Below are 13,579 nucleotides of genomic sequence, written 5' to 3'. Positions count from 1 at the left end.
TAACACTGGAAGGACAGGGAGATTGCAGTGAACCAAGGAGTTAGAACCTCTCATTAGAAAATGGGTTTTCCTGGGGCACCTGCGTGGCTTAGTTGGTTAAGCATCTGACTTCCGCTCAGGTCATGATCTCACTGTCAGCTGTGCCGACAGCTCAGTGCCTGGAGACTGCTTCACGTTCTGTGTCTCCCTCTCTCTCTCTCCCTGTCCCTTCCCTGCTTGTGCTCTGTCTCTCTCTGTCTCTCTCTGTCTCTCTCTCAAAAATAAATGAACATCCAAAAAATTTTTTAAAAGAAGGAAGAAATAAAGTTAGATTTCCTTAAAGTATTTTAAGTAGTGATTCCATTGGGCTAGCATTCTGCACAGATCACTATGATGTCCATATAGGGAATGAATTAGAAGCCAAAGAAGATTGGCAACCCATGAAGATTCTATTCAAACAGTCCAGATGGCCGTGGTAGTCGTCTGACCCAAGATGGTAGAAATGTTAGATGAAAATGGATTCAACCTTCAACAGATATTTAAAAGGTAGAATAAATAGAACTTGATAATTAATCGGATGGTGGAATGAAGCATGAGGGAAAAAAATCAAGTCAATTGACTCCCAAATATGAGACTTCATCCCATTATATGGGATACAGAAATAGGTGTAAATTTGGTCACAGAGGGGGAGAGGAAAAAAGGTAAGTTCAGTTGGTGATATTGAGTTTGAAGTGTAAGAAGTAAGACATTCATGTAGAAGGAAGCAGGTATAAAATTCTGAGAAAGGTGGGAATGTAAAATATGAAAATAAAAATAAAATAATATTGGGGCATCTGGGAGACTTAGTCAGTTAAGCCTCTGTCTTTGACTCAGGTCATGACCTCATGGTTCGTGAGTTTGAGCCCCACATTGGGCTCTCTGCTGCCAGCATGGAGCCCACTTCGGATCCATGTCCCCCTCTCTCTCTGCCCCTCCCCCGCTCACACCCTTGCTTCTCTCTCAAAACTAAACATTTAAAAATAATAAGAAAATAAAATACTGTCTAAAAATAGCAGAGGACAACACAGAATTGTAAAAAGGGACGTGGCAATTGTATAAAATGCTTCTGATAGGTCAGGGTCTTCTCCTTGGTTCAAAGACATAAACAGGGAAACTTTTGATTTTATTCCGGGAATTCACTTGACAATCTAACCTCTGGACAAAATGGGATGCTCCTTGTTAATAATGTGGAGTTAGACGTCCCAGGTAGCAATGGGCACACAAAGTTAGAAAGACATAGGGCAGATTCCTCTTGACAGGCTTGGTCCTGAGGAAGCTGGGTTCCTTTGTGGCTGTTGGGAACGGAGACTTTGAGGGGCTTTGAGGTCACCTCGCTAGGAAGAGAGTTGACCATTTGGCCTTCCTCCTCCTAATGGGGCCACTGGGTGTGGTCTTGACTCTTACTGGGTTTGATCAGATGGCAGACCAGGCTGCATTACATCAAGAGGGGTCTAACATTTAGAAAACTGCCCCCCTCCCAGGCAAAAATTATTCACCTGTTCTTGAAAAATAAATTGCTAAAAGCCAATCACATACTTCTAATTTAAATATAATGCTGGTGAATAGAATTAAGTACTACATTTTAATGAATTCCACTGGACTGATTTATGTCTAAGGGTCACAGGCTTCGATTACTTTAGTGGACAATCCAGTGATCAAAGAAAGTCTTATTACAAAGTAGTATCTCTTTTTCCCGGGTTGTGGGGTAGCTGGGGTGGACCCTAGGCCCCAGGTAAAGAGTGTTGACTCAGAACTCTCTTAACGAGGCAGAGGCCAAAAACATTTAAATACAGATGGAGTTTGAAATCTTTGAATTTTTTAATATGTTCCATTTTTTTCTGTATATGTATTTATAATACCAATAAAATACTCGATTGTTTTTGGATAGTAACTCTATTTGCATTATTTACTGCTGTGAATAGCTTTATGGCTTGGTATTTGCATTTGGAAAGAGCCTTTGAATCTCTTGAAATTAAAAACTTAAATCATTTGTATGTTAAATAATACAAATGACTAAATGGGTTTAGAATTCAGACTAAAATATATCCTGCATTATTGCATGGTAACTTTGAAGTTGTGACACTATTGTTATTGCCATGGAAATTTATATTCTATCATAGTTGTTATGATTTTACATGATAGGAGGAAAAGAAGCTGTGCATCTCTAGCACCTATCCAGAAGGAAGGAATGAACATATATCCTCTAACTACAGGAATTCTTACACTTTGATTTCTTCTGAAATAAAATTCTCATTTTGTCTCAAATCCTTTGTTTTTCTCCAGTTGCACTCATACATAATCTCTGGCACATGTTAGACCCTCAAATATATACTTATTTGTTTGTACTTCATTTGAGTATCACTATTTTATGGGGGATATCTCAGGCAAGCAGAGAACTGAGGCAAATTATTCAAATATTTTGATGCAATGAACCAGTTGATTGCAATTTTAAACTAATTATTTCAACTAATTTCTTGACTCTAGTTAGGTAGTCTAAATTCCTGTTTCAAATGCACAGCTTTTGCCTTCTTAGAAAGTTGCCATTTTGAGTGATTTTTAATCTTGACTTCCCATTTCACTTCCATTTACCATTTTCATCTGGGGAACTTCGATTTTAATACTGTTTCCACAGTTACAAGCTTCGAGCTAATCATGACCCTGGGAATTGAGTTCTCAAGTGTGTATGCAAGCCCCTTGAGTCTCGGTTCCCAGCGTAGACTGCTGGCTCCAAACCCTGCCCGTAGGGATCAGAAGCAGTGCCTGCCTGCTCACCCCGCCTGACAAACACTGGGGGTGAGCCAGAAGTCAGTGGTTCCTAATCAGCATTTGCAGGAACTGAGGAACCCATCTTTGGCCTTGCAAAGGAAGAGGAGTTAAGTCTCCGGTGCAATGTCCCCTATCTGTTGGTGGTTTCCACCGCCTTGCAGAGCCAAAAGGAAACTGTTGGACAAAAGGAAGCCCTCTCTTTCTCAGAACCACCAGATGGACTGAGTTTTTCTTATCTTTTGGATTTTCCATAAGGCATGTTTCCATAGAACATAAAGCATGCATGAAACTATAATGCTTTCCTCATTACTACATTTCCAAATCCTGATCATCTTTCTGGGTTGAGCTCAAGTCTTACTTTTCTGTATTAAATTATGCTGTTTTATATCAGAAAAAAAGTTGGTCTATATACAAGTAGAGAGAATAATATAGCAAACAATTATAAATTATAAATTATAAAATAATATAGCAAATATACATTTGATGGGTTTTATTTCATAAAAAAAGTTATCACTGATGGTGTTGATATAGCTTTTCTACCTATCCCCCAACATAATTCTCCCTTCCCCCTCCTCAGAAGCAAGTTGTACTTTATCATTGGACTGTTAGCTAAAGTTTTGAAATGGTTCTGACCTTTTCTGGATCTCAGTTTTTGGCAAGGAGTCCAGTTTCAGTTTACTAAGTGACCCACTTCTATGGTCCCTGACCCTAGGCAAACATTAAAAGATACTAAGGTGTGGGTGCCCGGGTAGCTCAGTCAGTTGAGCATCCAACTCTTTATTTCCAGCTCAGGTCATGATCCCAGGGTCATGGGATCAGACTCTTTGCTGAGTATGGAGCCTGCTTAACATTCTCTCCCTCTCTCTTTCTCTCTCTTGCTCTCTCTCTTCCCTTCTCTCCCATTCATGTTCTCTCTCTCTCTCTCTAAAATAAAAAAAAAAATTAAATTAAATTAAGAAAAAAAAAAAGATCCTAAGGTATAAAAGCAGTCGGGAACTTCAGCTGGGTTCACCATTTAACTGATTCATGTATTTTGACCTCCCCAAATCCCTCTGATACCTGTAACATTGAGTATTTGGTCCAGTTTCCAATCACTTATTTTGTACTAACTTTATGCATAGAAGTTATGTATAACTTTATGTATTATTTCCTTAAAAAACGATAAATTCTCAGTTGAGCATTTGACCACGTCGGCTCAGGTCATGATCCCACAGTTCTTGAGTTCGAGCCCTGTATCAACCCTGCCGCTGTCAGTGCAGAGCCTGCTTCGGATCCTCTGTCTCCTTCTCTCTCTGCTCCTCCCCTGCTCATGCTCTCTCTCCCCATCTCTCAAAACTAAATAAACATTAAAAAAAAAAAAACAATAAATTCTTGAAAATGTTCCATTGTCCTTTTACAACAAGCTGTGAAAAGGTCCTGTAAGAATGTTTATACTATAGTAGATTATGCATGTAAGCCAATCTCTTTATCACAGAAGTGCACAAATAGAGGTGTGCTCCACTTTGTAGAATAGATGATATTGCAACCATCTAACAGCTATTTTATAACCTGCTATGGTCAAGTTAATGAAATAAGCATTATAAAATATAAGAAATGCATGAAGAGTTGGTTTCCCCATCTTGCAAAATACCTACCTCAAATGATTATGATGCATTTTTGAAAATACTTTGTTAACTAGTTCACAATTTTACTTTAAATGTAGTAATACCACCCATGGCTGAAACAAAGGCTATACTATGAATTTTGTAACTTGATTTGTATTTTAGGAATTTTTAAATATTTAGCTGTGCTTTTCCCCCCAAATAACCTGAAAATTAAGAGTGTTTGCCCAAACAAATGAAAAACAACTGTTTACCCTAGACCAAATTATGAGTACCATTGGCTTCTTTACCGGAGTTTGAAAATGCATTATTGCACCTTGTTCTTTTGCCTTGCACTGGCAGTGGATCACTACATAAAGAAACTGCCAAGTCTAGCATCACAGAACCTACACAGCATGTGACTGTGTGTGAACACAAATTAAAGATGTCCTAAGGCTTGGATTGCTGAAATGTACTTGGCCGTATACTCCAATCTGTCATCTGGCCTTAAGCTAAAGGCCAGCACACATTTCAGGGAAATTCCTTATGAATTGATTATTCCCTAGCTTTATTTATTATACCTAGACAAATTGCATCATATTTTTAACTAACATCATTTAAAATTTCACATAAAATGTCCCTAATCTCCATTAAAAATGCAATAAAGCACCATGAGTATGAATTTCTCAGTCACAGAAATTGTCATGGTCAGCCATCAGCGGGCACTGAATGTGGAACCAAAAATTTACTGTAATTTTGATTTATTTTTTCCTCTATTTTTCAGACGCTGCAAATGGATGTAAACAGGCTGAACATAACCTTGCTTCGGATATTCCGCCAAGGAGTGGCTGCAGCTTTAGGACTCTTACCCCAGCAAGTGCACATCAATCGCCTCATTGTAAGATGCCTACATTTTGCATTCCCAGTACAAACTTTGATCTTTATTGAAGGCTTTAGTAATAAAGAGCCCCCGTGCTACAGTTCTATGGCCCAGGAGCCAAATCTGGCATACCACCTCTTTTTGCAAGGAAAGTTTTATCGGAGCAAGCCTCACCCATTTGTTTACATATTGTCTATGGCTGCTTTCGTGCTACAATGGCATAGTTGAGTAGTTGGCTAAATTGAAGGCTAGAATATTTGGCTAGTTGGCCCTTTCCAGAAAAGTTTGTCAACTCTCTGATAGTTCAGGGCTAGCTACTATCCCGATAGATATGAACAGAGGGGCCGAAAATACTTGTCTCACCAACCTAACACTACTCCCAAAATATTCTCCTTAAGAGTGAGAGCTTCTACATCAGTTAAGACACCATCTCCAAACAGTATCTATTTAAACCCTTCAAGTGTATCAGGATGAAGGGTACCAAATGCACAAGGCAGAGGATTTCGAATAAAGAATAAAGAAGACCCAACCCTTCAGGACAGCAGCACAAATGGAATGCATGAATAGATAAGGCTGGAAGTCATGAGAAAACTTAGATGGGGATCTGATCTGGGGTGGGGATGAAGTAAAACCGAAGGATCTTTTGTAGAGGGCCCACTTCAGACCTATCTATCAGTCACCCACATCCTTTCTTTCCCCCTTTCCTCAGTGTTTGGGAACCTTGATGTCATCCAACTACACGTTCCCATCTGCACGTGAAGGTGGGTGTGAGCAAAGGCAAAGAAAGGCAAATTCAAATCATAAGATTTTCTCTTTGTAAAAATCTAATTACCTAAAGTTCCTGTGAAAAGGGGCTTTGGGATCATCTAATACCTCACTGCACATACCCCTCCTGTAAATTCTTACGCTCCTGCTTAGGCTTATCTGTCTATTGCGTCAATATCTGTATTTTCAGCTACGGAGAAGAATTTGCTTTTTATTTTGCTTTAGAGTTTTTGTTTCTTTGAATTTTTTCTGTGTGTGGAGGATGAGTTGTTTCAGACCCCATGATAACTTTCATTCCGTGTCAACTATTTCTTGAGACTAAATAAACTTAAAAAAAAACCCAACTGTAGTTTTTAACACAGTACCATTGAAGAGGAAATACAACACTCCCCAATATCCTGAAAGAATTAAAATTGGTTTTTATATCCAGGGCATAGCCGGCTCAAGTGAGAAGACAGGGATTATAGATGTCTTAGATCTAGACGTAAATCTTTTAGGTATGCTTAGATATCTTGGATATACTTTTGTATGTATAGATTTAATGAGCATAATAGCTCTTTGCAGGGATGAAAAATAGTTTTGGAACACACAGGGAGGTATATGCTTATCCTCAGAGAATGTTAGTGGCATTTATATATATATATATATATATATATATATATATATATATATATATGGCTTGTTTTTAAGAGAGTGCGAGTGGGGGAGAGGGGAAGAGAGAGAAAGAGAATCTTAAGCACGCTCCACGCTCGGTGTGGAGCCCAACACAGGGCTTGATCCCACGACCCTAGGATCATGAGCTAAGTCGAAATCAAGAGGCAGATGCCTCAACCGAGGTGCCCCTATATATGTCTGTTTCTAAGAGCAGTTATTATAACAGATGGAGCTATGATGATGCAAGAGGCAGTAGAGCACGGTGCTTTGGAGGCAGGCAGACAGAACCGTACTGCATTTCAGCCTGACCATGTCTTACCGTGTGACCTTAGGCAAGCCACTTACGTTTCTTCATTTGCAAAATGGAAACTATGATACCTGTGCCCTGGAGGTGTTTTCAGCATTAAATGGATAACAGATTTAAGGTACCTAGGAGTGTATCAGGCACAAAACAAGTCATCTATTCCTACCATTGTGGTTATTAGGTCAGAAACTGTTTAAATTATTATAAACATGTTTCACGTCAGCATTATGCTGTATTTAGTCTTTGTCTGATATCTCCCGCAAACACAGAAACGTTTTTTCTGGGTTTCCAGGAGGACACTGACCCTGCATTTTAGTGTATGTGCTGCCGAAGTGAGCATGATAATGCATTTTATACCTGGCTGAACTTCTGATAAATTGCACTGAAAGATCGTTGTCTAGCATGAGCGAACTCCATGCATCAACAAGAAAAGACTAACAACAATTCCCTCCATAAGTGCAGTGTATAAGTTGTAGAAGAGAATCTATCTATCAAAATAGAGTGGTGTTTGGTTTGTGTGTGCATGTGGCGTATCAGCCATTTATGGTAAGAAATACCGTGTTTCCATTTCAGCTAAGGAGGTAATACTAATAGGAAAGTACCATGATATTACTGCACGGCATATGCATTTCTACCAAGGGTAGATTTTAAAAGTATAATATAGTTGAGGTGAAAGACAGGATCAGGGAAGCAACTTCAAAGTTCATCTAGCATCACCTTCCTTAGTTCAGCCTTTACGTTAATACAAGTTATAAGAAAAATATATGGAGTGGTGATGTCTAATAATTGTACCATTATAACAGGTTTTATTTAATTCATTTGGTTTAAAAGTTTTTTTTTAAGTTTATTTATTTATTTTGAGAGAGAGAGCAAGTAGGGGAGGGACAGAGAGAGAGGGGGAAAGAGAGAATCCCAAGCAGTCTGCACACTGTCAGCACAGAGCCTGATGCAGAGCTTGAACTCACAAACCGTGAGATCATGAACAGAGCTGAAATCAAGAGTGGGACGCTTAACTGACTCAGCCACCCCGGCGTCCCTAATTTATTTTATTTTAAAATGCCTCTTTAAACACAAAAGACTTCAGGAACGTCTACACGATATGTTTCAAAAATCACAACATGGAATGGAAATTAAACCAGAGTCCAATGAAATATAAAGATACAAATCTTGAAGTGTCAACTAATTGAAAGAAGGCCATTGGAAAATCTCAGGCTTTGGGCTGTTAATACTGAGTGTACCAGATAACTAATAAATGTGATTGCCAAGATGCCTTTGGACATTCTAGGGTTCTGATTTTCTTTAATGTTTCTAGGGGGAAGGTGAAAATATTTCCCAAAGCTGTTTAAAATGCCTATTAATGTACACAAATAATTTGCTTTTACTAGGGAAAGAAGAACAGTGTTGAACTATTTGTGTCTCCTATAAACCGAAAAGCAGGAATTTCGGATGCTCTCCCATCTGAGGAAGTGCTGCGTTCACTTAATATAAATGTCTTACATCAAAGTTTATCTCAATTTGGAATTATAGAAGTCTCCCCTGAGGTATGTTGTTCATGGAATATTTCATTTAAAAATGTGTACAGTTGGCATGACATGGTAACTCGATTCTGGGAGGTGTTGAAATGAAAGCTGTTTATTGTGTGTTATTTGATAATAAAAATCTCCCTAAGGGTCAGAATTCTCTGATCTTCATACTTAATATGTTTGTTCCTTACGGAATTTATTTTCACATCAAAATTCCACTCCGAGGCACTTTCTTCTCCAAATCTTTATGGTCTTGTAGCTTCTATTGACTTATCCAGTAAATTGTGTTGAAGAAAAGCCATTTGGATATATTTGTCGGTTGATTACTTGAAACTGAAGTGTCCAAAATTACACCCTTCTATTCTCTTCTTCAACAGGTGTACTCCTCACTGCCTTCATTGTCACAGTGGTTGCCAGATACTTACCTTTGTCCACAATCTAGGAATTCATTTGAGATGGGGTTTTTGTTTTGTTTTATTTTGTCTTGTTTTCTGAGGAACATAATTTTAAGAACTATGAATGTATTCTTCATAGTGTTTTCTAAATCTGCACTTTTTAAATTGCCCCCACCATCTCCACCCTCCTCGCCCCTGAATAAATTCAGTCCCTTTTTACCTTCTGCTATGTCCCATTCTAACAAACTTGCTGGAATGATCATCATCCTGAATGCATTTAATTAAATTCACAGAATCATAGACTCAGACTCTGAGGGAGCATATGTGAACATTTTACAGATATAGAAAGTAAGGCTCATAGAAATTAAGTGACTTCACCAAAGTGACAAAGCAAATGAGGTATAAAACAACCTTTGACATCTAGACATCTCGACTCCTAGTCTCTTCCCCTATTCAGGGAAGCACAATGCCTCTCATTTCAGCAGATATCACCGGTGTGGTATAAAAAACTTTGGTCCAAGACTGAGCTTGAATCCCAAAGCCAGCACGTAAGATGTGTGTGACCTTGGGCAAGTGATTTAATCTCTATGAGATACTTTGGCATAGTATCAGCCTCTCTGAGCCTCAGTTTCTTCATATCCAAAATGGGTATAGTAAAAAAAAAAAAAAAAAGATAGGGGGAGTATAGTTTTATCTTATAGACTTGAAATATGAATTAAATTTTAGAAATCTATGTGGAAGTCCTCACATGGAGTAGGGACCAAACAAATATAATTTGAATGCAAGACAGTTTTTTTATTGGCAGAATGAAGATGTATTTCATCATTGAGCCATGACTGTAACAACAACCTCCAGCCAGTCTTGCTGCATCTAGTTTTGCTCTCCTCCTTGCCCTCTCCATGCTCTGCACAACCCCAACACACACACAAGGGATTTTCCCTCTTGTCACACAGAGTAATCTTTTTCAGAGCAGATCTGGCCGTGCTCTCCTAATGTCATGATTCTTCATTCTTCTTTGGCTTCCTAAATGCTATAGAATCACATCTAGATTTCTTAATATGATATATGGTCCTTTGTGCACTGGACTTTCTGATTGTTGGACAACACCCTCCTAGTTTAGGCTTCAGCACCTCTACACTCAGTGAGTACCAGGACACCCCCATACTCTCTTCCCTCCATGCTTGTGCATATGTTGATCCATCTGTACACCTTTCGTGGTTCAAGATCAGTCTACTCTATAGCAAAGCCTTCCCTTGTGCTTCCACAGATGTGGGCGCTTGCTTTGTGTTCTCACTGAGCTTCGTGCAAGAAGCCCTTATCCCATCTTGGTCTTCAAACCTATTTCTACCCTATAGGCTCCTTGAGAACATATGCCATTTCACTTTATCTGTTGTCTCCACCCCTTCATTCAGACGCTGGCATATAATGGGCACACAAATAGACAAGCAGTGTGCTAGGTAGTGTCCAAAGTTGGACAAATAAATGAATAAACAAACAAGTAAATAAATAAAATACAATTTTGGCTTTCAATGAGTTTGTCTTCTAGTAGGGCAAATAAGATATAAGCAGATAAGGAGAATCCATGGTAATGTTACCACACTGGGCCATAGGAGCTTTGAGAAAGAAAGCCCCTCATTTCCTGCTTCAGAGAGGCCAGGGGAAAAGGTCAATATGAGCTTAAACACCCAAACTCCTCCTCAACCCTGATTGCATGCGACTCTGAAGGGCTTCCCTTTTGTATCCAACCAAACACCATTTCCATATCTAGGCCCTTGACAGATGGCCTTGCACACTATCTTGCCCAGGACAGTGCTGTAAAATTTAAAAAGACCATTGGGTTTATTTATTTGTTCCCATAATCTTTCAGTGAATATTATAAGCACTCTTCCCTGTTGCTTTATTCTGAGTTAAATGCCACTCTGAATGCTTTAGGAATACAGCAGCTTAGTGAGTCATCCAGATTTGCAAACCAAACAAAAAAACCAGTAAAAATTAAGTATTTGTCCTCCAACACACCTCAGCCCAGTGATAATGAGGAGCTTGTCACAGAACTATTAGCCCACCATAGACCACAGGTCTGTAGTGTAGTTGAATAATGGAAGTATACTTGATGGGCAAAATGTGATACTTTTTATGAAAGTGTAGAAATTTAGAAATCTAGGAAATCTAGAATCTAGAGAATATTACCGACAGGAGACTGGGAAGTATTTTAATTGGATATGAGGCATTTCAGTAAGGAGAGAAGGATGGATTGTTTGCGGCTTTTTGTTCAGGCACTTCTAGAATGGACCCAGCATTACCCTCTGACCTGAAGTCCTAATGCAGAAACAGGAGAAAGCCATCTATGGTCCCGGGCAACCTCAGCAACATAGGGTCCAAAGGGGCACTGCAAAAGCATTTGTTGATATTTGTTTAAGCTGGTGATGGTATTCTGTTTCTCCATTTCTTTATTCATCTTTGTCATTAACACTGTCGTCTGTGTCATCTTTGTCATTAATGCTGATAACAACTTATGCCTCAACCCATTCTTTCACATTTTTATTCCCAAATTATCACTGTGCTGTGCTAACATGTTTATTAACAGGAAAAAAAAAAAGAATATTGGTATTTTGGTTTCTCATCCTTTATCTGGATCAGAGAACACTGTGAATGCGGTCTCAAAGCATCTATTTCTAAGTTAATATGCATTACTTTCAGGGAAGGACATGTTTTCCATCGTTGCCGTTTCTTTATCTGCTTGATTTAATTGGAAATGACTCTTGGGAAACAAAAATACCAAATACAGAATTACTTTTGTTTATTCATCTGTTTTCACTTTAATCTAAGTTTTGGGGGAGAAAAAGATATTATTTCTTTTATATATTTTTATGAGCTGGAACATTGTAAGTACTCCCATATTTTTTTATTATAAGATGCTCATAAAGATAAAATTAGACTTCCTGTTGCCTAGTAAATTAAATCTTAGGGAAATAAAATGAAATTCATTATTTTAGTTTCTATTTTTAAATTTTTTAATAAAATTAATTAAAAATTAATTAATGACTGAATTAAATATGTATTGAAATAGTAAGTTCTACATTGATAATGCAAAAATGAGCTAGGATTTGCTGTTGTTGTTTAATGGCGAATTATGCCAATTTGGCAGGTCTTATGTTTCAAAGGAGGAAGTTACCTTCCTTAACTAACAGGCCAAGGTGCTGAATGATACTTTCATGGAATATTCACATACAGAAAAAAATATATACCAAATAAATATATACCATTACCCATGAGCATGGTGATTATTCCTTGAAACTAGAACATTAGTCAACAATCTAAAGAATTATAGTCCTGACCATACAAAGCAGAGGAGGAATACAATTAAAGATAACATGTGTTGGGTAATTCAGAACGAATTGTTCACTTTATGCATAATACAGTGGACATTTAGCATTTATCTAACAAAATTATATTGTTGTAGGATACACCTTGTTTGTCTACCTAACGCAATTAACCAAATAATTAAAATATTTCCACTTCATTCTTATTCTGTGTGCTTCATCTCTTCTAAAAAGATATATCTCCTAAAGCCTCTGAATCATGTCTTCTAGCATTTGGGATGTCTCCCATCACTTGGGATCAGAATTGTTTAAAAAAAAAAAAAAACAATTAAGACAACTATCATGCATCAAATTATTAAACAATGCAGAGAAGCCGTATTGTGGATACAGGAAACAGCCCAAATTTTAAGTAATAAACAAAATTCATCAGCTTCTTTCACTGCAACAGAGTTAAAGGGCAAAGCATGTAGGTAGATGTAGCTATGATATAAGACGTAAAGATAATACAGTGGCATTGGGTTTGACCTGACTGTGGAGCCTCTGAATTATTGAACCCTCAGCCCTTTGACAAACTGTAAAGGCATCACATTAACCTTATGCAAAGGTTAGATTGGAGATTCCTGTGAATTATACTCTTTTGACTTGTGGGATCTTAACTACAAACTTTTCCATTTATTACCCTATCCTTATCAATTTTTTAGATCTCTGTACAAATATAGTAGTGCTCAGCAGTAATAGCATGACTCAGAAGGAAATCTATTTACCAAGAAAGCGCAGTGACTAAGTTCTAGGAGTTCAAAACAAGTGCCTTTCTAACTAGGAGTGGGGGAGTGGGGGTAGGAGGTTAATTCTTCCATCATCACCACTTTGGTTAAAAGAGAAAACAAAACAGATTTGTCTTAAGCAGAAAGGAACATGTTGATATTCCAGAGGTGTCGAACTATAGCAGAAAGGAAAGAGAAAGAAAGAAAGAAAGAAAGAAAGAAAGAAAGAAAGAAAGAAAAAGAGAAAGAAAGGAACCAAATCAGGTTAGGAACACAAAATCTCTTTCCACCCACCTAACCACTGCTTTTTATCCAAATTTTACATGAACTAAAGCTCAGATCCTCATAGTTAAATTTGACAAGTTTAGGCTGCCTACTTGAAGGCTTAACTAGTTTGCTTTTATAGCAAGCAATAGTTGTTATTTAGTTGCCTGTAAAAAACTCATTACCATATTTATACCTGGTTTCTACAAGAGTTGTTTTTTTTTTCTGATAGTTTCCAGCTATGTTTATAGAGGTATTGTATTAAATATGATCTGGCTGAGGTCAAAGAGTAAAAGACAAGTCACCACTTGAATGCAAGATTTCCTTTCCAGTAGGATACTTGGTT

The 13,579-nt window shown here is 37.9% G+C and overlaps 1 protein-coding gene across 1 annotated transcript in view; it reads left to right on the top strand.

Annotated features, from left to right (window-relative positions):
• The window catches only part of PTPRR (protein tyrosine phosphatase receptor type R), a 274,719-nt gene that overhangs the window by 153,211 nt on the left and 107,929 nt on the right, over positions 1-13,579 (top strand). The window contains exons 10-11 of the mRNA XM_042947172.1: positions 5,149-5,262; positions 8,353-8,508. Coding sequence (XP_042803106.1) covers positions 5,149-5,262; positions 8,353-8,508 — 270 coding nt within the window. The remainder of the gene's footprint in view (positions 1-5,148; positions 5,263-8,352; positions 8,509-13,579) is intronic.

This window comes from Panthera leo, chromosome B4 (assembly GCF_018350215.1).
Source record: "Panthera leo isolate Ple1 chromosome B4, P.leo_Ple1_pat1.1, whole genome shotgun sequence".
NCBI classification, from domain to species: Eukaryota; Metazoa; Chordata; class Mammalia; order Carnivora; family Felidae; genus Panthera; species Panthera leo.
The sequence above is the reverse complement of the archived record's forward strand: the minus strand, read 5'-3'. Positions and strand labels throughout refer to the sequence as shown.